General features: G+C 36.5%; 1 protein-coding gene across 3 annotated transcripts in view; it reads left to right on the top strand.

Annotated features, from left to right (window-relative positions):
- Positions 1 to 25015, top strand: part of arhgap36 (Rho GTPase activating protein 36) — a 51297-nt gene that overhangs the window by 4306 nt on the left and 21976 nt on the right. For 2 of the 3 annotated variants that reach the window (XM_067437373.1, XM_067437374.1), the window contains exon 2: positions 23795 to 23951. In XM_067437373.1, coding sequence (XP_067293474.1) covers positions 23795 to 23951 — 157 coding nt within the window. Of the gene's footprint in view, positions 1 to 16096; positions 16256 to 23794; positions 23952 to 25015 lie in introns of those variants that run through there. The other variant, XM_067437375.1, reaches the window with a different exon arrangement.

Genomic DNA, 25015 nt, shown 5'->3' with positions numbered 1-25015 from the left:
TAATCTAAAGTAGAAATTTCTCTAGTTTAATTTGATGCTTTGCATTCATGCTAACTTCAAACCAACGGTTAGCTATGTTATGGCTGTTTGAGGTGGGGATAGTTGTAACACTTCATTAAAATGTTACAACCAACCCTTATAATGATTCCATTTACCAGTCACATCCCCTGTTAAAACATTTTATGTAGCAGTTTATGTAGCCAATATGCTTCCATCATAGTTTATGCGCATATCTCCTTATTAAATAAAAACATTATCCACCTAAATTAGCACAATTATTTTGAGCACATTTGTAGAATTGATCCACATCTCGCCATGTATCCTGCGTTTTTTATGCGATATCCCAAAATTCACATAAAATAGGTGGATGGCAAAATCGCTAGTGACTGAACTGTTAAAACAGATGTGCTAAAGTCCTTAAAGAAATACAATAAACTTTAATAACATTCTTGCATACATTTAGATTGTGTGGCTCTTATTTCAGCAAATTATATCTCATTGTTACATCTATCCCTAACTCACCCCTGTAGTGGGGTAGTTTATAACAATGGAACCCTTTGTTTTTGACATTAACTCACATAATCTGTGATTGTGTTGTACATGTCCAAGTGAGTTATATTTATAGCAGACAAATGTGGCTACCATGTATGAGAGATATAACACAAACAACCACTGAGTCTCCAGTGCTTAAATAAAAACTAAAAAATCAGATGCACAGATGTCTATACCCTAAAAGGTTTTGATGAAATATGAGGGGTAAAATGTAAATGTGAAATTATTTTTTGCTTTCCTTGTAATTGTACTATATTGCCTGCTTATCGATTTTATGACATGAAAGAATATTCATAAATATTTTCTTCTTTGGTAGCACAGCATGTGCAGTTCATTGCAATGTAATGTAATGATGCCCTGAAACGGAAGTTGCCGTTCAGTAAGTGATTCAGTAGCCGCACTGATAGTTCAGTGAAGAACTCCTCAGACTGATTCAACTGAGATGGTAGCCAAATACCTAAAGCCGTTTTGTAGTTAATATTTTTATCCCTTAAAACTCATCTTTGATTACCAAAAAAAAAAAAAAAAATGAATGTAATGCCTTAAAATAACTTGAATGTAACTTGTAAGTAAATGTAGGCCTACACTCTTTCTTCATATATGTGGATACATATGCAAATGAGCACCGCCTCCACTCACTACAATCAACTACAAGTTGATGTATCATTCAGTTATGCATTTTATGTATTACTCCTTACAATATCGGACACAAAACGGTAATTTATATGATTAGCCTTTGAACAACTTCAATGGACAAAGTCATATCATATTAGGCTATTGTAATACAGAATTCAATCACTCACTATTGCTAAATGTATACCTGATTGTTAATATCCACAGAAAAATATAGCAGGATAACAAATTCATACATTTCAATTTTTAAAGTGGCCCAGGTCTCCTATAACAGGTTTACATGCATCATAGGTCAAAAAACTACGGAAGCTTATTGCATTCACTTGAGAAAAAAAAATCTACTCTGTTTTTCTGAATTATTGACTTAATTATCTCAGAATTATGAGATAATTTTTCATGAATACATTTTTTTTGCTCTGTTTTTCTGAATTAATGACTTAATTATCTCAGAATTATGAGATAATTTTTCATAAATAAAATTTTTTTGCTCTGTTTTTCAGAATTAATGAGATCCCTCAAAATCCAGCCAAGAGCTCTATTTTAGCTGGATTGCATGGAAGTAAACATGTCCCGCCTTTCAAATTTAATCCGGATTTATTTTACTTTGGGTTTGAGACATTGTCTTTAAGTAATAAAAATTGTATTGTTTTTAGTGCATCAACTTTGTGCAGACAGCTCATGACAGCAGAAATGAACATTCTGATCTGCTTGACATTGCTATTGCACTCCATGGGGATCCAGTATTTTCAACAATTGCCTGATTGTCTCTTGTGTCACCACGTAGCCAGCCTGAATGCATTTCAGATGCATCATCTTAACACGATCACATAGTAATGCGTATCAATAGTACGAGTGTGAAATCGTGTCTAATGTATATCGTCTGGAATGTATATTGTGTGGAATGTTTACTGAGATAATGCACGTGCTACACAGTCTTTCGCGTGCATGCATATGACATGCTCTTGAGTAGGTTGCGGATGGTGGGATGGGGGGTTCGTACATATAATATGCCATAAAGTGCGTATAAGCACTTGAAAAACTGTGTACCATATGCACACCAAAACTCATTTTAGCGTATACATTCCACAAGATTGCACACTTATTTATACTACTATTTATACGAATTTTCATGAGATCGGCTGTCTGCACAAATTTGAAAGGCGGGACATGTTTACTTCCATGCAATCCAGCTAAAATAGAGCTCTGGCTGGATTTTGAGGGATCTCATTAATTCAGAAAAACAGAGCAAAACAATTTTTATTTATGAAAAATTATCTCATAATTCTGAGATAATTAAGTCATTAATTCAGAAAAACAGAACAAAAAAAATTATTCATGAAAAATTATCTCATAATTCTGAGATAATTAAGTCATTAATTCAGAAAAACAGAGCAAAAAAAAATTATCCATGAAAAATTATCTCATAATTCTGAGATAATTAAGTCATTAATTCAGAAAAACAGAGCAAAAAAAAATTATCCATGAAAAATTATCTCATAATTCTGAGATAATTAAGTCATTAATTCAGAAAAACAGAGCAAAAAAAATGTATTCATGAAAAATTATCTCATAATTCTGAGATAATTACCGGTAAGTCATTAATTCAGAAAAACAGAGTAAATTTTTTTCTCAAGTGAATGCAATAAGCTTCCGTAAAAAACTGTTCAGATGTCTCATAAAATAAATTGCACATCACATTTTTCAGTGATTCTCGAACGACAGACGATCGGCATTAACAGACACAGTTTTAGGCAATAGTGGCCCACAGAGCTCTGCTTATGTTGGCTACCGGTATTTCGGTTTAGACAGTAATAACGTGAGTTAGAAGGTTAGCCGGAAACTTACACAATATAAAACACAAAACTACATATTTTGAACACCCGGTATAAAATATAGCCTACATCAATAATTATTCATACTTACAGATTGTGATTATAAGGAGCAAGCTGGTCCAAATAAACAGGGGACACTGAACTTTCAAGAATAAGCGTTTTGCAAATCCCGAGTTGGATGGGTTTGCGGTCGGTTCAAGTTGTTTGTTGACATAGAACTATCACGCAGTCGGATTCGAAATACAACCGACTCGTATTTACCTTCCGTCCCGCCCACTTTTAAAACTTAGCTCTTCGCATTTTGTCATCTAAAAACTGACTCGCACACATCCGGTATGAATTGTTTATCGCGTCTTTGGTAACTGGGTAGACGATATGAAGACCTGGCCTATGAAGTGGTAATATGACATAGGCTATTTAACTACTCCTGTCAGAAGGAGTTGGAGCAACAATGAAATAAGTATATAAAATAATAAAATATAAATATGAAATCAGTTTTAAGAAGTGTTTGTTGTTTTCAGGATCAGGAAGCTAGAGCCTTCTGCTGACCTTCATGTAGAGATAGTATTTGACCATTTAATTTCCATATGTAATTAATCAAGATGTTACTAATTTGTTCACTGACATGACTTATTCCTTTAAATCATAGCTACTTAATTCCTTAAAGTTTTAAGGGGAATCTACAGAGCTCACATTAAGAGATTACTGACTCATAGGCGCTTCAGAGAGTATTTGTTCTTTTGGGAGCTAATAACTTTATTTATTGTGACTTTACAATTTTGCAGAAAGTTTACATTTACAAACAAATTAGGCCTACACACTGCATGAAATTGAATATTCAAAAAACCATAATAGAGACAATTTAATTTATGAGAATTAACTCAATCTTGATTTCCCTCTGGTGATTTTTCCAGTTATTTAGTAGGCTACACACCTGCAAGCTAACACCCAATCAACAACTGATTGTTAAAATCAAGTACCAAGTAAAACATTTCTTATGATAATTTGTTTCACTCAAATGAGCTTCACAACATGGAGGAAAATATGTCACTGCTTCCATTACATCACAACTCTATAGTACACGGCTGTCTTAACATGGTACTTCAAAGCTTGTCACCAACTTCTGCAGTGAGCTTCCACATGACTCCACATTTCCAGTTGAAAGGTTTTCATCATATGATTGATGAACATAAAAGAACAAAGGAGGTTTGATGTTCTAAAAACTTCCTTTTCCTCCCCTCTTCCTGGTACATTTCACGGTCAAGCCCACTGAAAGTTATGCACACTAAGTGATAGGAGGTTTACTGGAGGACACCAATTGCATTAACTATGATTTTAATTGAAAATAATGCTACTGTATTATCTTGGGGATTTGTGGAAAGGCCATTCTGTGGAGTGTGAGAATTCAAAAGTTGTGCCTTTATTAAAGAATCAGCTTAAATCATCTCTGTTGTTGGGAATTAGAAGAGAGTGGCTTAAAGGGGGGGGGGGGGGGGGTGAAATTCTGTTTCATGCATACTGAGCTTTTTACACTGTTAAAGATTTGGATTCCCATCCTAAACATAGACAAAGTTTCAAAAACTAAGTTGGACGTTTGATAGAGTATTTCTGTGTCAAAAATACTCCTTCCGGTTTCTCACAAGTTTCTGAGAGTTTTTTTCCGAGTATGGGTCGGCTTGACGTTGATAGAGTGGAAGGTCCTTGTATACCCGTATACAGCCCGTATACGGCCCGTGACTAGAGCGAGAGAGGAAATGCACGCCCATAAACACTGCTCTCAAGCTGCAGATCCAGTCGTCCGTGCAACACTTCTGTCGTGCCGCGCTCCACTTTATTCCTATGGGTGACGTTGAGCGACTTTAACGCTTCAGCACAGCATTCCGGGAAGGCAGAGCTGCATTTGAACCGATTTAAACGCAGAAATGATGGGAAGTGTCACAACATCACACTTCAGTCGCGTTGCAAAAGTGGATCTCCACGGTCACTGCTGTCACAGGACTTCACGAAAAAAACAGTTACCAAAGAAGTGTGTTTTTGATGGAGAGGTGACGATAAAGGTTCATGGTCCTGCTTCGGAAACAGGAGTAAAACTGCTTCAAATGTCTATGCTGTTGGCTATCGTCGCGTAAGTAAACATCAGTAAACAACACGATCGTGTATTACGTTAGTCCATAAATAATAATTTATCAATGGAGCATGCGATCTATGGTGTGTGTTTAAATACATTTGTTTAGCTGACCACTATAGGTGTCAGTTTGTTTATTGTAAAACCACCCAAACATAAACCTAGCGTTCTCACAAGTCGTCATTCAAATTCGCTAACGGTTACTCCATTGTTGTTCTATATATAACGTTACACTAGTCTGACGTGCAAAACCGCTTTACTTGCTACTGCTAAGGTTTAGTCGCATACAATAGTCCATAAACCGAATCAAGTCCTCATGAACTGCGAGTAAACCCACACAAATGTAGACAGGTCACTAAATACAGTACATACCACAGAGAGTTCAATTTATTTCAGCCTCCGGATCTGATTCTGGATCATATATGTATAAGTTGAATCTGATTTAGGGTAGCGTTTTCTTCTCCACGCTTGAGGACGTCACCGCTTTGTTCACGATCGTCATTCTTTAGCTCCGCCCACACGATATGCCTCCAGCCGCTCGATTTTTTTCGGAAAGACTCGGTACAGCCTATATTTATTTTATAAATATAATAAAACTAAAGACTTTTCGGAGATATGAAGGATGCAATACTACTCTACAGGTTCTCAAGATTTAAATGAGATTGACTGAAACTGAGTGTTTCACCCCTCCCTTTAAGATCTTTGAGTTGTATTACACACATGTCAAAAGTTGCCAGAAAGAGTTTAAAACCTTGTATCCTTTCGAGAGTTTACAGTTCTGTGAACTTGAATTTTATGTCAGAATGGACAAAGAGGTTTTTCTAGAATGTTATGCACTCATAACTGCATAATTTTAAACCTCACAGCAAATTCAATCTTCTTTATTTAAAGTTCAGAAACAGCATCTTCAGACAGTGTCCCCACCTCATGACACAAGCCTCTGCAAGATAAAAGGGAATCAGTTTATGTGCTTTATTTAAAAAACTCAGTGAGAAAAAAAAATAGATAGATAGGATTCAATTTAGCAGAGCTAAGCAATAATGAAAGTCAAATGAATCGGGAATGTAGGGCCAGAAGTCAAGAAGTGCGTTCATGCATAAATAAAGTGCACTCAACCAACATCTAAAATCAGTATTACAGCACTGGAAGCTGATAGAGAACACTATAGTGTAAATCGCAATAGTTTATCAATTTACTGATCAATAACAAACAGAGAGAGAGAGACGTTCCAGTCCATATAGTGATTGCAGCCTTCAGCAATATTGTTATGATGTCTGTCATGATTGTGACCCAAATGCGATTCCTATATGGCAGGATTGATTGTCGATACCATGTCTTCCTGTTTATAGAACTGGTCATCCACATGATATGAATAAATCTGTTACATGATGAACAGAATAGATTTCAGATGCAAAAGCCTCTAAATCCTTCTGACGTTTTTCTTTAAATAAGCATTGTTGTCAGGCTTCCATGTTGTCAGGCTTCCATGTATCGATACCACAGTACCGGTACTTCTGAATGGGATGAGGCTGGGATTTAGTGGGTTTGAAGTGAAAGTATTTTATGAACTTATACTATATGTTGGAGAGCATTCACTCGGTATCGTTATCTCATTTTTGATCAAAGTGCTTTTAGAGGCTTTTGCATCTAAACTCTTCAGATATATTTGGTTGTTGTTTAGTAGACGTGTTCTATCTAAGTTTAAATTTGGCTAAATGTAAAATCAAATTATCTCAAATTAAATTTTTTTTGTTGCATGTGATGACCTCGAGGTAAATTTTGCAAGTTCATAGTGACAAACAGGTGTTTAGGAAAATGTGGTGTTTAGTGTTTGGGTTGCAAACACTAGCACCAGCATTCTCAGGGGTATTATTTATTGTGGATGTCAGTCAGTGGTGGTGGGCGATCTCTTTCACAATAATGAGCAGAACAGTAGAGAGCTGTGCGTCGATGGGTGGAGAATGTCCTGTTTAGAGAAGCATGGCATCTTTACTGAATGTTTTTGTAAATGGCATTTCCTCTGCATGACCTCTAGGGATATTTTGAAGAACAGATTAATGTTATGATAAAGCGAAGAAAAGATGAGAGGATTGAGAGGATAAAAGGAAAAGGAAATAAGAAATGTTTTGACTCATGTTACGCAATCCGTCATCCTGGAAGGTGAAATGAGACCACACTGGCCCAAGCACACCTTGGATTTCTGATTTACTGTATTAAACAAAGTAAAGATAGAAGCCTAGGTAAAAACAAAACAAAAAACATTCTTTTCATGCACTTGAGCTCTGTTTAAATTTAGTTATGCATCAATTTGTGTTTCCATTTAAAGTTGTCAAAAGATTCACGAAGGGTCAGTAAGAAGAAGTCTCTTATGTTGACCAAGGCTGCATTTATTTGATTAAAATACAGTAAATTTGTAGCCTGGATGCCAGCCGAACTCAGCCCGGCCCACAAAATTTTTAGGTCGGGCAGTTCGTAGAATTGACTAGATTGACTAGAAACTGACTAGAATTGAGTATGACCACGTCAGGCTAGTAAATTTGATGAATTTGTACAACAATTTAAATGTAACAGTTTACTATTTTAATATTATTTAAATGTAATTTATTCCTGTGATGCAAAGTTGAATTGTCAAATGATCCTTCAGAAATATGCTGATTTGCTGCTCAAGAAATATATTATTATTATCAGTAATGAAAACAAGTTGAGCTGCTTAACATTTTTGTGGAAAGCATGACCATTTTTTTCAGGATTGTTTGATGATTATAAAATTCAAAAGAACAGCATTTATTTGAAAGTTTTCGTATTTGTTTCTTTTTGTTTTTTTAAATGACATGACATAGAGCTCAGCTAAATGTCCAGCTTATAGTGGATGTGTTGTGTGTATGATGTATGTATGATTGCTCTTCTGTTCTATATTTATATTTATATTTGTATGTATATATGTATTCTATATTTTGTTGATGATGGTCAGCGTGAATCAATCAGTAATAAAGAGTATTACATAAACCCATAATATTGTTGAGTTACCCTGAATATTGCATGACGCATGTTGTTAAGCAAACACTGCAGACCAAAAGAGAGAATAGTGAATGTTTAGAGCAGTGGGCTTCGCTCTTTTTTTCAGGAGAGCCACACTGGTAGGACAAAATCAAGAGGAGAGACACTTTTACCGCAAAATATCAGTTGCATCCAATCATATTAATCTGTCATACCTGAACATACAATATGCAATGCAATAAACACAAAAGGTAGATATGGCTATGCATAACATATTTTTTAATGTAAACTTTATTTTAGTGCTGTCAATCGATTTGATTTTTTTTTTTTTTTAATTAATCACACCTTTTCCGGATTAATTGTGATTAATCACATCCAATTAAAAACAAGTGTTCATATGGTTTTATATATATATATACCCCCCCCCCCCCTTATTAAACATTAATTGTAGCAATTCAACATTGCAGTGTAACTACTAGCTTTTTAACATTTATATCAGACTTCAATTTAAAACAATCCTCTCATAAACCCATGTCACATTTACCTGTGCCCCAGGGGCGTCGGACTGGGGGGGGTAAAGGGTACCGAGTACACAGGGGCACCCTGGCCCAGGGCCCAAGGCAGGGGGGCCCTTAGAAGTCAGTTTTCTATACATACATATACATTAATCAGAGTGTGGCTTATTTTGCTTACATTTTAAATGTTTTTAATGATAAAAATGCAATACCCCACCCATTTGTATCACTATGGTATTTGGTACGGGGGCCCAGCAAGATGAAAGGTTTGTACCCGTGCAGGGCCCAAAATTTGGTGCTATGCCGCTGAATGAGTATAAAGTTAAAAGTTAACAGTTTTTAATCCTTATTAAAACTACAAAAGTTCTTCAGACACGAGCAGTGATTAACATTAATGGGTGCTGTCGCTTTAAGACCTACCGCTGCCAAACTGACGTGCTGTCTCACGCGTTCCATTTCCTCACAACTCAGTTCGTTTAAGACGTTATTTCCAATGAGAATATATGACAAAACGGACATTTTGGCATAATTCTTTCTCTGTGTTATAGTTTGTTCAAGAGCGAAAGAGAACTGGATTCTAGCGCGCTCTCTGATCTCATGATGCTGGCGCATAATCCACTAACGTTAATCCTGGTTGACAATGCGTATCATATGTACGTAAAATGATTTTTTTGCCGTATAAATAGCACGATAAATACAATTTGTGTTGTAGATACGCATTTCATGAAAACGTGTTGATCTATAATTGCACATTAGGAGTTAAAGCCCCACTTGGCTACTTTTGCTCTCGGGGTCCCCCTACAGTTTGGAAAAAATAATGTCCACAACTACTGTCGTAAGATCTGTCATCCTACAACAGGGGATGCCATCGCGCGTGCATTTGTTGACATGACAACCCTGATAGCCCTGAACTAGTGATGCGTGGGTCGTCTCATAACCCGCGGACCCCGTATGTCTATTTAAATGGTTACTTCAGCGATTAGCATATGGCTTTGTATCAGTAGAAACCCTGGAGTATATTCAAATGATTGTGCTTTCCCCCCCTCATATCCCCCTGAGACGAGAGATTTATGCATTTTATTTCTGGAAAAATTCCTCCTATGATGCAAAAATCGTCAATTTGCATCATAGGAGGAATGTTTGCCCAAAGGCTAAAGACTACAGCCAGCAGAGGGAGCCATTTCCGCATGTTTTGAATCTGCGCATGGGGGAGGGGAGATTACACTCAGCTTGCAGGGAGAGCTCAGCTGGCAACTACAGGCACTCATTTAAACGGAGCTATGGTGAGCAATGTAAGTCTTTTAACTTCTCAAATTAATTTCTATGAAAGTTAAGCTTGCAAAGGCATGAACTGAAACGCGCCAGACTGAACTCGTGTTGTGAATGTAAGCCGCGAGTGTAGTCGCGATTACCTCAGCTCTCATCATTCGTGCAGTTAGTGCTCAGTGCTGTGATACTCGCGCGGTGACTCACTCATTATATTGAACAGACACGCTCAGTTTTTAATTGTAGTGTCTTCTCTAACTCAGTCACAGTAATCAAGTTGGTGGCGTTGGGAATGGCCTCACAGGGCAGCGAAGCATTCTGGGAATTGTAGTCTTTCATCCCCATGGGACAAAAATACATTTTCTGTCTTTTCTCAGTCTAGAAGACACCAAATTCAAAAATAATTTTACATTTCTACTGCATTGATGACCCAGTTTAAATAAAGATTCATCTTCCCAGCGCTGAAGTACCCCTTTAATGGTCGCGGGTGCGCGGCGGGTTTTAAAAATATATACAGTGGTGCGGTGCGGTGCGGGCCAAATAACTTCATAAAAGCGTCCCGCGGGTCGGTGCAGCACTAACAGTTCCCCTGAACACTGCAGGAGGAGTTCGAGTTCTTCTGGCGTCGCGTGTGAAATGTCTTCTTCATCCCAGGTAACGTTACAGTCAGTGGCATATGTTTCAGCATGTCATATGAATATAATTTCATGGGTTTTATTTTTTTCAAACGCCAAATAATCACGATGCTCACGTTTACAAGCCAGCGTCATTATAGTAGTCTATTGGTTACCGTTTTACAGAATCTATATGATACTTCAGTTCAATGTTTGAGTGGTAGGTAATCACCATAACAAGCATGACAGCATCGGTCGGGCACGCCTCCTTCAGCTCACGCCGACGAGCAAACGCTGGTCACATTTTGATCCTCGTCCTGCCTTTAATCCCATCACTTTTTCATTTCCTCTTATTGCTTTCCTCCAACAAAACCTTTTCTTTCTTATTTGTGTGTGCTGCTTCGGACATGAACAAAGTTGGGCTCGCACGTCCGAATGTTAGGAAGTGTGTGTGTTGGTGGAAGTGACGTATATGCCGTAAAACAGTCGAATTTTGTAGTTTTTTTTTTTTTCTCGGGTTACTACCCGAAACCCGAAGTTTAAAAGTACGATTAAAAACGATACAGACCCCATCAGGCTATGGCAGACGTGTCATTCAACCTATTGTAAGTCGATTTATCATCACAAGAGTCTTAAAAAATATATTATGAAGGTTGAAAAGTTACCTAGTGCTGCTTTAAGCACACAGCCAAATAGAGTCATGGACGCTATAGGGCATCGAGCAAGTTTAAATAAATATCCTTTCTATATAGCTAGTATATAGGCTACTATAAATATAAATGTAGCCTACTATAGTCTTTATTTCCATCTTATAATGCAGCTGTTTTAGGTATTTTAAAATATATATTATTTTTAATAGAGCAGGCTCTTTGAGTTTTTAATGGATTATGTTATAGGCTTTTTTTGAATGAAATATACTTATTGACTGAATGGTCATTTTACCGTCTTATTTACTGGCCATGCGAGTCGCAAATTAAACAGGGCGAGCAGCATGAGGCTCGCGAGACGCGCAATGTAGGGCATTCCAGATATTCTGTTCTCTTTTTTTCTGTCTTTCTGTCTCTATTGCTGATACACACACACGCTATAAACATGGATCATTGACCCTTTTTATGACTGTACTGCAAAGTGAGTGGTAGCTGCTACTTTTCCCCCCTCAGCATGTCTAGACAGAGATTTGACTCTGCAGAGGACATGATAGCCTACTGAGGAAAAGTATGATGGTAACAAGAAGAATAGGTGAATGTCATGATTCATAAGTGACTCATGATTAAGAAGAAAAAGTCAGGTGATTTTTATTGGGCTGGAGATGATAAGATCTATCATTTTAAAATATCTTTGTTTATTGTAAAATTGTAGCTGCTGTGGTTGAAATGTATTTTCGATGGTTCATGTGTTGTAGGACTTGCTAACTTTGACCTGTAGTGGGCAGTGTAGTCTATAGCTTTAAGTCATAGGCTTCCACTAAAGCCATAATACAAACATTATAATCAATAACTTAATGATGTATTGACTTACCTGATGATGCGTAAACATTCATATCAATCAGATTTTTCATAGACATCATGAGAAAGTATAAATTTAGTTCAGATATGCGTCACTCTTCCCGCATCATCTGAACATCCGCACCAAACCTGCACACATTGGATTTTACTTCTGTCCGCTATTGGGACAGGTCTGTTCCTGTTCCTCTCCATCCTGTATCAGGGTCATACAACCCTGTATATTCATCTAACAGCCCTATGTTACGGCCAAAACAGGAAGAGAGCATCCTTGATGCCGGGGTCATAGGTCAAACACATGAAACTGAGGGGCACTTCTCTTTTAATGGCCGGATATGAACATTCTCATATGTACGGAAAACCACTGGGACAGTCATCACTTTTCTTTTTCAGAATGACAGTCCAAAGTTTTTAACCTCGCGTTTCTGCCAATGATTTATTAATCTACACAAATCAAAATGAAATGTTACTGTTTTTTTATTGAACCGCGTCACTGAGGACGAATAATTTGTGAACCTTACATGGTCCTCTCTAAAATCAGCCAAAAAGGGTTTTTGTTCAGCACCCTTCTTAAGTGATGAAGGCTCCTTTGGCAGTCCTGATGTTGTGAAAACAGTATGACTGTGGATGGATGGTATAAGTGATGAAGACATCTGGACTGTATTTTCAACCCTGATGGAGATGGAAGAATCCCCAGAGAGCTCAAGTACATCCAAAGCCCTGCAGATGGTAAATTAATGGCAAATCCAAGACATACCGCACACAGTCTCACACCACATTCCAAAGGCATTATTCACAGCCGCACATTTATCAGCCTGAAAAAACATGTCTACTATTGGTGGCACTGTAGTTATTTTAGGCCAAAGAGGTCTAAAATACCTGGAGAAAAGCTATCCATTGGCTAGAAGCTGGCACAGGAACCCTGTCAAAAGCACAAGACAGGGACAAATATCATCCAAAAATCGGTCAGCATCTACTAATGAACTATTTGTGATTTATGTTGCTAGTAAAAATGTTATTCCGCACAGATAAATGGCAATCGGGAGAGATTTTGTATTTAGGACACCTACCAGCAGGGGCTCTCTTCTTCATATCAGCCAGACCTAGGTCCACGTTTGTCTATAATACTTGTTTTTACTTTGGGCTTGTCCAGTTTTCTATTACTTCCCATGTGCTGTGTGTTCCGGCTTGAATGAAGACTAGTCCGGATGCTACTAACATTGCCACTATATCCAGGAGCTCTTCACTAATGTGCTCAATCTGTCAGTCTGTCAGCTAGACGCACAGAAGTGCTCTAATAGGATCATTTGCTGAGCCGTCAGGCACTGACCAAACAAACATCACAAATACATGCTCACTTATAGATAACACAGGCACCACTGGCGAAAATGCTTTTATTTTGCATTATTTTCTTTATTACAAATGATGTTACTCTGAATTTGACTAGTTTTTAGCATGTGTAATTAGTATTCACTCAAAATAGGGGTGGGCGATATTCCAGAGTCTTATTTCACTATATTTATTTTTGTAATTTTATTTTATTGTTGTTATTAAAAATAAGAGCAAAGAAGCAAATTACAAAAAATAACACATTTTTTCAGGTTTGAAATAAAACAGAAATGGAATAATCAAATGTATAAATAAATTACAGCATAGTCTTCACTTATGAATTACATTTAAATTTATTCTTATTAAAGCTAAAAAAAAAGTTTTTTTTTCAGTCAAGAACAGTAAGTTATTTTCTCTTTTGTTTGATTTGACACAAACAGGTCAAATCAGGTTGATTAGGATGCTGTCACTTTAAGAGCGAATACACTGAGACACATCCGTTTTTTACCCAACTGTTACTTTCACTTGAGACATAACTGAATGTGAACATGAAAACTCCACATGTTTGAAAAGAACTGGTGTGAAAAGAACTGAATTTGCGATCTTTCTGTACATGCGCTTAAGCCCAAAGACAAAGTACTTCGTATGCACACCCTGTCAGCATTTTTTAATGACTTATTGCACTTAATAACTATTTTAACATCATTCCCTTCACACTCTGTCTCATTCATGAGTTTCATCACTCTAAAGTGTCAATAGTGCTGTGCCACACATTATTTACATACCGCGATATGCACAATATAGCACAATCTATAATGATATAAGCCATCATACTACCCATCCCTTACTCAAAAGAACCAATATCCATCCAACTGTTTGGTTTATTTTAAATAATAATATATAAGTTTGGGATTTGTTAATGTCACGTTGCACACAAACACTACACCACTATACTGACAGTTCCCACACGTACGTAGTTCTAAGTTTTGACATAGCGTTAGGATGAAGTCACGCCTCGCCTAGCACCAAGTGTGCCAAAACTGCCACTGGTGCCCCTTAAATCAAACTAGTGCATGAGCCGACATGAGTGCCACAAGTTTGTGCAAAACCTGATAATCATGTTATCCAGCATGATTTATAAATGAAAAAAAGGAGATCTGCATTCGCTTGTGTCTTCTTAATACACTAAAATTTAAATGATAAATAAATTAAAATTTTGCAACAAAGCACATATGGAACATTCTGACGTTTCAGCAATCAGCCTTGATCAGTGAATCACACAATATTTCCCCCAGAAATCTTTAAAAGACTGAGTCCAATGATCACCAGGTGGAGACTCTCATCACATCTGTTTCTTATTACAATTGTTTCCAAACTATTACAATCACCAAATTACAATCAAATGAGTCCAAATAACCAAGTCAACACTAAAAGAACACCAAAAACAAACAAATGAAAATATATCGATTACAACACATACAAGTCATACATCTAACGTCGAAAATATTATAAAAACCTTCAATAAAAAAAAAAAACATATATATATGAAATTACATAGATGACAATCAAGCATGATTTGAGAATCAATATGCTTTAATGGATGCAAGCAAAACATGAAAGAAATCAATAATTGTATTTAGCAAGCATGCATTAAAATGATCAAAAGTGACAAAATATCTTAAAGTTACAAAAGAGTTATATTTCAAATAAATTAATTCTGGGGGGAAAGGGGTTATAGTTTCCACAAAAAAGAAAGAAAGAAAGAAAGAAAGAAAGAAAGAAAGAAAGAAAGAAAGAAAGAAAGAAAGAAAGAAAGAAAGAAAGAATTGTTTTTTCACAGTTGTTTTCATCATTAATGAGAAATGTTTCTTGAGCAGCAAATTTAGTATTAGAATCATAAATCATATTAGAATGATTTCTCAAGGATCATGTGACTGAAGACTGGAGTAATTATGTTATTTACAGGAATAACTTACATTTTTTTATATTTTAAATTGAAAATAAATATTTTAAATTGTAATAATAGTTCACAATAATACAGTTTTATAACCAAATGAATGCAGCCTTGGTTGGTTAGCATAAGATATTTTAAACATAAAAAAAATTCTTACCAACCCCATATTTTAATATGGTATCAGTCTTTTCCCAGTTTAGAACACACTGATAACAAAGACTCTTATGGTATCTTTGCCTCTGGCTGAAAGGTGGTCGTGAAAGTGGAATTTGTGTAGGCCTAACAGATCAAACTTGTGAGGTCAGCACAGAGTTGAAAGATCAAGCTTTATTGGTGTGTGCTCATCACGAGGAAGCCAGTTTGTGAATAGTGTGAATAGCATAGTGTGTTTGAGTTTCATTACTCCACCTTCTGCCTGAAGCCTTCATTTCTCATCTTTCTTCTTTCCCTTCCTGCTGTCTGTCTTTCTTCATTATCATGCTGTTATAATGTTTTCATTGGGAACAGGATTTCAACAGGAATGAACTCATGAACACACGTAGAAAGAAAGAGGAGTAGAAACCCTGCAGTGGGATGTGAGAAGGGAGGACAGTGTATCTCCAGTGTTTATTATGCTGACGACGAGTGACAGACAGTCTGACAGGGGAACTGGTTCGAAGCTCTGCTGCATCCGTTTAGGCCCCGCCCCCTCTGCTCTACGTCACTGTGTGAGTGTTTACGTGAAGTTTGTTCTTGGCTGCACTCTGATTTACATGAGTACATGGCAGATGGAGAGGACAGACCTCCCTCTCGTTCTTTATCCCTCTCTGCTTCTGTCTGTCTGTCGCATGCTCGGGTCGGACTGGCTGTATCTGTCTGAATTCGAGTCTGAGGAGAGTTCTCATATTTACAGAGTGTGTGTTTCTATCAGACACGCCGCCTTCTCCCAGTCTGCAGGTACGGTGATTTGTGTGTGTGTGTGTGAGAGTCTGTATATTGAGCAAGGTTTATGTCTAAATGTGGCTGCAGTGTTTTAAAGTCTTTGAACGTGTAATACATTCAGTGAAAATGTAAATGCAATGATAATCAGTATGCTTGGGGAATAGTATTACTCATAGTGTTTATGAAAGTTTAAGTCTATGTTGGCACTATTTGCCACATGTGTTTGTTTGAGAGGGTGCACAGTGTATTTGTGTTGATCAGTTCGGCTAAATCAGGATTTCACATGCTTAACTACCAGCTACTACACAGTTTTAAGTAGAGATGTAATGTCCTACTGCTGTATCATGTAAAAAAAATAATGATTTGCCTATGTATATTAAGTTATTCAAATAATGCAATTCATAAAAAAAATACTTGAATATTCTTTTTCTGTGATTAACATGTTTTCAGTTCTTTCTCAATTGAGTATTTTTTGATATTTTTAGTGGGGTTAGTTGTGTAAAAGTCTGTAATTTTCATGTTATATTATTTATTAGATTAAATTACATTTGATATTTTGATTCATTAGAAATATCTAAAAAAAATGTTGTCAGTCATTAAGTTTTTTTCCTTATATATATATATATATATATATATATATATATATATATATATATATATATATATATATATATATATATATATATATATATAAGCTTTTTATCAAAAAGCTTGCTTTGTTCAAGTCAAATGGAGTAACCCTAAGAAAACCTCTAGACAATATTTGGTCAAATGAATTAATAATAATAATAACATTAACAAAAAGGTTTAAAACTTGTGCAGAGTTGTATATATAAAGTGCAAGTAAAGTTTTATTTTTTATTTTTACTTGATCAATGCAGTTTTCAATGTCATTAAATCACATTTTTGCTGAAAATATCATGAATGTTTTACAAATATGTATGAAACATTAATACAAACATGACATTTTTAAAAACTTGACATGTGACTTTTAAAATTGATTTTGGCTATCTAATTTGGCACTGACCCTTATTACCGAAGTGACTATTTGGCTTTTCCTTATGTTATTACATATTTATTTAACAAGTATTTTGTGATATGCTTATGTAGGCGACATCAAATATACAGTAGTGTCTCTCTCTTTCTACAATACTAATACAACAGCATTGTATCTCTGTTTAAAAGACTTTACCTATTTTGTAGTGAAGTGGTGTTTAACATTTTTTCATGTCAGTTTCAATAGCCTTCAACATAAAACAGACCACAAATTCTTTGGGATTCAGTTTTCTTTTGTTTACGGTATCCCATCAGGTACATGAATAAAACCACTGATTAGACCACCAGACAACATTACACACCGAATGAGGACTTTAGTTGCTTGCTTTTAGGAAACTCTCTGTGTAGAGAATAATTCATACTTAATTTCAGTGCAATGGAGGGATGCTGTCAACCTAAATCAGTCTGAGGAGTGAAAAGAGCACTTGTTAATTTAGTTTTTTTTTTTTTCAAAGCCAAGACTGTCTGGGGTTTTCTGAATGTTTTGTATCTAAGAAGTTTCCCAAAAGAGATGCTCTGTGTGTGCAGGCAGATATTGTGTTTCCCTGTTTGTTGTTTGACACAGTATACCTTAAATGGATAATTCAAATGGGCTGACTGTTGCTGTTTTATTTTCTCACTTTTCTTTCAGTTCTCTAAATGCACAGATACGTCAGTCTGGCATTTGTTGTGTTGCTCAAGGCTTTGGTGTTTTGCTCAACTTCCCATTGTATGGACACTTAGCCACTCGAGTCGTAGAGCTGTTTATCTTCGCTCACAATTATGCACATTCACATGCGTGCCGGCTCACCCAAAGCAACTGATTTAAATGCTATGGAATTTATAATACTATAGAAGTTTATCACACATTACCCGTTTGATAGGAACACCAGGAACGTTACTGGTCAAACTGTTATACAAACACTTTGAAATTATTTAAAAGGGGCATCTGGGAACCATCAGCATGTTTTTAAATACAAGTATTTATGTCGAAGATCTCGTAAGGGACCATGTGCCAGGTTTTAAGGATCTGGAGACAAATATGGTCAGGACTTAAGAAGTACATGAAGTGGAAATCGGACAAGAATTCTGAAAGCAAATAAGATCATGGACTAAGAAATACTTTTTAAGGAATCAGCTATTGTGTGCTCTGGATGGCTGAGAAAATCTCTTCAAAGTGAAGTGAAGCAGTTTCGCAAAATAGTTTACTTGATTGTTCTAGTACTCGAGAGTGGTCTTGCAACAATATTTATGTGCCACTGATGTTTTTGTCTGGGTCTTGTCATGCACTCAGGTATGTCTGCACATGGATTAGGTGTCTCAGATATGAATGCATGAATATGATTTACATATGGACATAGCAGCCTGTTTCATGTCTTCATCTTTTTTTTTTTTGGTCAGTGGAGGGACACTGTGTTTTAACATAATAAACTCTCATTAATAACCAGTGATTGGCTATGATCCAAGGGCACCAATATGATTTTTTCAGGATGATAAATATCCCTCCCCCCATTGTCTATTCTAAATCCTTTGAATTCAGCTACTGTACAATATGCTGTATTGCTAATATATTTGGCATAATAACTGATTGTTTTATATTTAGATTTCATTGTTGCTATTATGTTGTTATATTATGCACCATCTAATTTGGCACAATCATTAATATTTAATTGTAGAAACTTGTGTAGATGGGAAAAAAATGTATGTATTTTTTGTTTTTTTTTACAATCACTAGGTCCCAGTTCTTAAAGGGGGGGTGAAACACTCAGTTTCAGTCAATCTCATGTCAATCTTGAGTACCTATAGAGTAGTAATGCATCCTTCATATCTCCGAAAAGTCTTTAGTTTTATTATATTTATAAAAGAAAGATAGGCTGTACCGGGTCTTTGAAAAAAAAAGAGCGGCTGGAGGCGTATCGTGTGGGCGGAGCTAAAGAATGACGAGCACGCGCAGCTACTGCATGAGAGCGTCTGAAAGCGGTGCCATCCTCAAGTGTGGAAAAGAAAACGTTACTCTAATAAACCATGGCTATCAATCAGATTCAGCTAATACATATATGATCGAGAATCAGATCCGGAGGCTGAAATAAACTGAACAGGAGAAGCACAGAACAGCAGGACCATCCGTCTCTGTGGTATGTACTGTATTTAGTGGCTTGTCAATATTTGCGTTTGTTTACTCGTGGTTTATGATCACATGATTTGGTTTATGGACTATTATGCAACTAAACCTTAGCAGTAGCAAGCAAATTGGTTTTGCACGTCAGATAGTGTATAAAAAAACAATGGAGTAAGTTACCGCATTTGAATGAAGAAGCACGCTTTGTGAGAACGTCCCCAAGGTTTAAGTTTGGGTGGTTTTACAATAAACAAACTAACACCTATATTAGTCAGCTAAACAAATGTATTTTAACACACACCATACATCACATGCTCCATTGATAAATTAACAATACACGATCGTGTCGTTTACTGATGTTTACTTACGCGACGATAGCCAACAGCATAGACATTTGAAGCAGTTTTACTCACCGCCTGTTTCCAAAGCATGACCGTGAACCTTTCTCGCTGGGACCGCTCCGTCAAAAACACACTTCTTTGGTAACATTGTTGATTTTGTGAAGTCCTGTGACAGCAGTGACCGTGGAGATCCACTTTGCGACACGACTGAAGTGTGATGTTGTGACACTTCCCATCATTTCTTCGTTCAAATCGGTTCAAATGCAGCCCTGCCTTCCCGGAATGCTATACGGACGCGTTAAAGTCGCTCAACGTCACCCATAGAAATAAAGTGGAGCGCAGCGTGACAGAAGTGTTGCACGGAAGAGTGGATCTGCACCTTGAGAGCAGTGTTTATGGGAGTCGTGCATTTCCTCTCTCGCTCTGGTCACGCGCGCGCGTGCACCCTTCCGGGAGAAGAGCCCGTACGGCCCATACAAGGACCTTCCGCTCTGTCGACGTCAAGCTGACCCATGAACGAAAAAAACTCTCCGAAACTTGTGAGAAACCGGAAGGAGTATTTTTGACACAGAAATACTCCATCAAACGTCCAACTTAGTTTTTGAAACTTTGTCTATGTTTAGGATGGGAATCCAAGTCTTTAACAGTGTAAAAAGCTCAGTATGCATGAAACAGCATTTCACCCCCCCCCCCCCCCTTAACTTTTTCAAAACTCTTCACACAGTTGTCTTGATGAACTTTCAGCTTGACAGTTAATTTCACATTCAAAATGCACTTAAACTACCAAACACTTCATATGTGTCTCAAGTCAACTCATTCTTTCATAACGCAATAAAATAAACAATAAAATATAATACATGTTTATAAAACAATGACCTAAAACACTAACGACAGGTAGTAGCATTTGACAAATATCTTAACATCATCTTCAATAAGGACACTCTCATCTGTTTAGAATTCACTGCAGTATGTTATGTGGTCCATGCTTACATAACAGTACAAAATTATTCCTAAGTTGTTTCCTTTTGTTTAGATGGGGATGAAGTTGAAAGACTAAGTCATGGAGGTGTTCGGCTACATCTAATCGTTTTGATAATATTTTGGATACAGAATATTATTATATATATGGTATTATTGTAGAAATTAAAAGTTGCTGTCTTATTCAGTTTTGTATTATATTAGGTTTTGAACTTTGAAGTTTTAGTCCGTATGAGAAAAATGTATGTAATAAAAGCATTTTGTGCTAAAGCAATGATAAATTATCCACAATTTAGCATACATAGACTACTGTTGAGCTCACTGTGTGAAGAGTTTTGAAAAAGTGACCTAAGTAATGGGTCCTAGCGATTGTAAAAAACAAAACAAAACTGTAGTAAAGTCTTGGACCACCGAAGCTTCACTCATGCAGTTTTGTCTCATTCTCGTCTTTTTCTGGTCTCCTCTTCTAAGGAGTTTCAAGATGTTTGGTTAGTGGGGTTTGATGATTGGGGGGTTGGAGTTTTTGTTGTGGATATATTTTATGAACACCATCTGCTGAACTTTTCAGAGCTCCTTTTATAGCAATACATTCATTATTATTCAGAATAGAAGTGATGGTACTCTCACTTTTCTTGTGAGTTGTTCAGTGATGTTTTTTGTTCCATTTTTGCAATGAGAAATATAAGATAATATCCTTTATTTTCAAAGGATATCCTATAATCACTTGTATATACAGTGTTGGGTGTAATTTATTATTAAGTCATTATTTACTGTAATTTAATTACTTTTCCTTTAAAAGTAAAGTAAGAGATTACTCGTAATTGTTAAATACTATAGAACGATTCTATATAAATCAATAGTGAATTTAACATCAAAATGTAATGTCTAATGTTTAAATTCCTTGGTCAGATCAAGGATAATTTATACAATTTCATGTGATTTATTTGAAAGTATTAAAAGGGCAGTTCTACGTCTACCCATGTATTGTTCATCTGGTAGAGGCTGATATGGGATTTAGTAAGTAATTAGTAATAATAAGTAATGCAATATTTTTTTTAGAGTTTAGAGAAAGTAATTTTCTAATGCATTAGTGCATTCATGTAATTACACTGAAGTTAAAGAATGAATTAGCTAGTAATTGATTACATTTTAGAGTAACTTACCCAACACTGTTTCTATCCTATAAACACTTGATCCCAACTGGAGTGTTGAGGAGTGTGTTTCTTCTTAGCGTACACTCAGAATGGCCTATGTTTGAATTAACTATCATCATCTTTAAAAGCATGCACATAATTTAGCCTGAATTGTAACCCGAGTACATTTAAAAAATTTAAAAAATTCTTTTTTCTTCATGATTTGAGACCTCAACCCAAGATTCTTTATACGTCATATAAGACGTGTGTTGAGTTTGTTATGGCTGCTTGGTTTCTTGAAGGCAAGTGTTTCTCACAAAAAGCTTTTGTGTCCAGTAAATGAGCACAATACTCCTGATGATTGATGGTGGTTTAGATTTCACTGGGCTTTGAAGTATGGTGTAATGCTACATGTGTTTGTGTTTTGCTCTTTTCTCATGCTCATGACCTTTACTTTTTTTGTTTAAAAAGAAGGGACAGTGTATATGAGAAAGAGAAGGGCATAGTTACGGAGGAGGGGGAAAGGAACGACTTTGTGTCTTGCATTGCCTTGAAGACTCTCATCTTCCCATGTTGAATGAAAAGGCATGATATTTAATGAACATTTTGCTCAGCCAATAATGTTGTTAACTTATTAAAGAACATGTATATGGATGCTTACAGCTCCATAATATAACACCTCATTTGTTGGAATATGAATTTAGAATAATAACTGACCTCACAAATAACAGTTTACAGTTTGTAAATTGTTGATGGCTTCTACATGCAATGGAAATACTGGTATCAACCGGGTATTTGATGGCTGTCATGCAGTTTTCACTGATCTCTTAGTAAACAGAGCACTACCTGTGACCTCTGTTCTTTTCTCGACACTGGTTGGCATGCCTTAGTGACCACAACTCGAGTGAAAAGTGACCTCCTACGTGGACACAAGGAAACAAATTACAGACACACTCCTGCTTTCAATTAAACCCTAGTGAGATGACAGCTAACACATTCATTTAATCAGTGAATAATTGGGGCTTTATAACCAGAGAATCAGGCTAAATTACATCATGTAGAGGTTCAGTCACTTTGTAATTGGTTTTAGAGGCATAGATTTGATTCTAACAATTAAAGAGTACGTTAACACGTACGGTTCTCTAAAATTGGATGTTGACATCTCTCATTTATAGAGCTAGCACAAAGACTTTCAAAATAGAAAGTCTGGTCCGAGCTCTATTACTGAGAGATGTTTTTTGAACTGGTTATTTATTCTAGTAATCATCAAGGTTGATCTGTTGCACATTTCCTTTAAATAATTGTTTGGCTTTTAATTCTTCTCATTGTTGTCAACACATCAGATGTGCCAACACATATGACTGTGCACAGGATGTGAGCTGTCAGAGGAATTACTTTTAAAAAAATGTCTACTAGCTATTGTATGTTTACCCAATATAGTGCTGCTGCCAAGTCTAAAAATAGCCGTCCTTGAACCCAAATTAAACAGAAAAGCTCAAATAGTGTATTTACATATAGCATGTTTTAAGTGCTTAGACCTTTAGGCTTTTTGTGTTTTTAATAACCCAGACAGGACCTTTTAGGGCATGTTTATCTAGACATGTTCCTATTAGGGAGAAATATCTAAAACTATGAATGTATAAAAATGTCTCTTGAAGACCGTTGAGAGTAATTTAACACCCTTTAACCCCAACTTTTGCTGCACAATATTTGATGGTTGGCTTGTAAGAGGTGCACAAAGCACTTCAACAACACTATATCACTTTCAGCAGGGTAAATCCTGGAGATATGGTTTGTTGCTGAATTCCAGCTCTGATCAAAAACACATGTATCAGCTTCCCTTTAAAATGACAAACAGGTGTGTTTGAACTGCGTCCAATCCAAACTCTGCAAAAAGGCAGACTGAGTTGGAAAAATAACACTTTTCTTTCCCCTGTCTCTTTCTCAGGGTGACCATACGTGGGCCACCATGCTGGGGCAGAGCGTGAGGCTGCAGCCGGTTTCCATCCAAAGCCTCTCAGAGCTGGAAAGAGCACGTCTGCAGGAGGTGGCCCTTTACCACTTGGAAAGAAGAGACTTGGACTTTAAGATCAGCATCCCTCGAGGTACATTATCTTTTCAGTGATATGCTTGTTGAAACACAATTTTGTGATGATTTGTGATCATGCATAACTGAAGTAGTGCATAGATTTACATGCATGATAAGTTGCTTGAGTCACAGTCCAGATATGATTGTTTCAGACAGATACTTATCAAATGCCTAAGAAATCAAACACATCACAGTCAATTCATAAGTATTTCGGGGGGATTCACAAAAGTAAATTCACCAGATAAGACTGTGAGGAAAAAGCGAGATATGTGAGATGGAATACAGCAGTGCTGTACCAACACAACTCCTAGATTGTTTAACACCAGTTAGGTCATCATGACCTAAAAATAGATTCCAGGCCGCTTCATCATTGACAGCAAGGAAAAATTGTTCTAAATCCAATTTATAAAATTGAATCAACCATATTATTGTGCATATTTGTAAATAGACTTTTGTTGTTGACCCCTAAAAGGCTGTGTCTCAATTCATCTGTCACTTGGTAGAAGCAGCCAAATTTGGCAAATGTTGGACAGATTGGGTGTCATGTCCTTATCCCTGAAATCCATGAACAGGACTATGCAAGATAAATATCCTAAATTTGTCATGTTAATAATTTCAATTTTAACTAATTTTGTATATTGTTGAGCCTATGAACAATAGACATTTTTGATTCTGTTGAGTCTCTATGTGGGTCATGAATCAAGTTTCAACAAAAGAAAACACCCCTGTTTATCAAATAATAATATGAGACTGCATTGTGTTGTTGTCATATGTCATTTTTATGTTTCTTGACTCCTCTATGCAGCCTGTTTGTGTTTTTATGTATCATGCGAGAGTCCCCTTATATCCATGGAAAACCACATTGTTTTGTGGGAAGTGGTATTCCCAGCACGTATGAGCAGCTTCACATGGTCAGATCAGGAAAGGTCATCCTCTATTCTCTATAGTGAAGTTCTCAACTGGTCATCTGTGAAAAGACCTCAGTCCGCACTCTAGCTGACCCATGGGGAAGCAGCCACCACAATTTATGGGAATATTTACGGAACATTTTCCTCCCAAAGGAGAAATCTGTCAGATTCA

This window comes from Pseudorasbora parva, chromosome 1 (genome assembly GCF_024679245.1).
Source record: "Pseudorasbora parva isolate DD20220531a chromosome 1, ASM2467924v1, whole genome shotgun sequence".
NCBI classification, from domain to species: Eukaryota; Metazoa; Chordata; class Actinopteri; order Cypriniformes; family Gobionidae; genus Pseudorasbora; species Pseudorasbora parva.
This window is presented reverse-complemented; position numbering and strand designations above follow the sequence as displayed.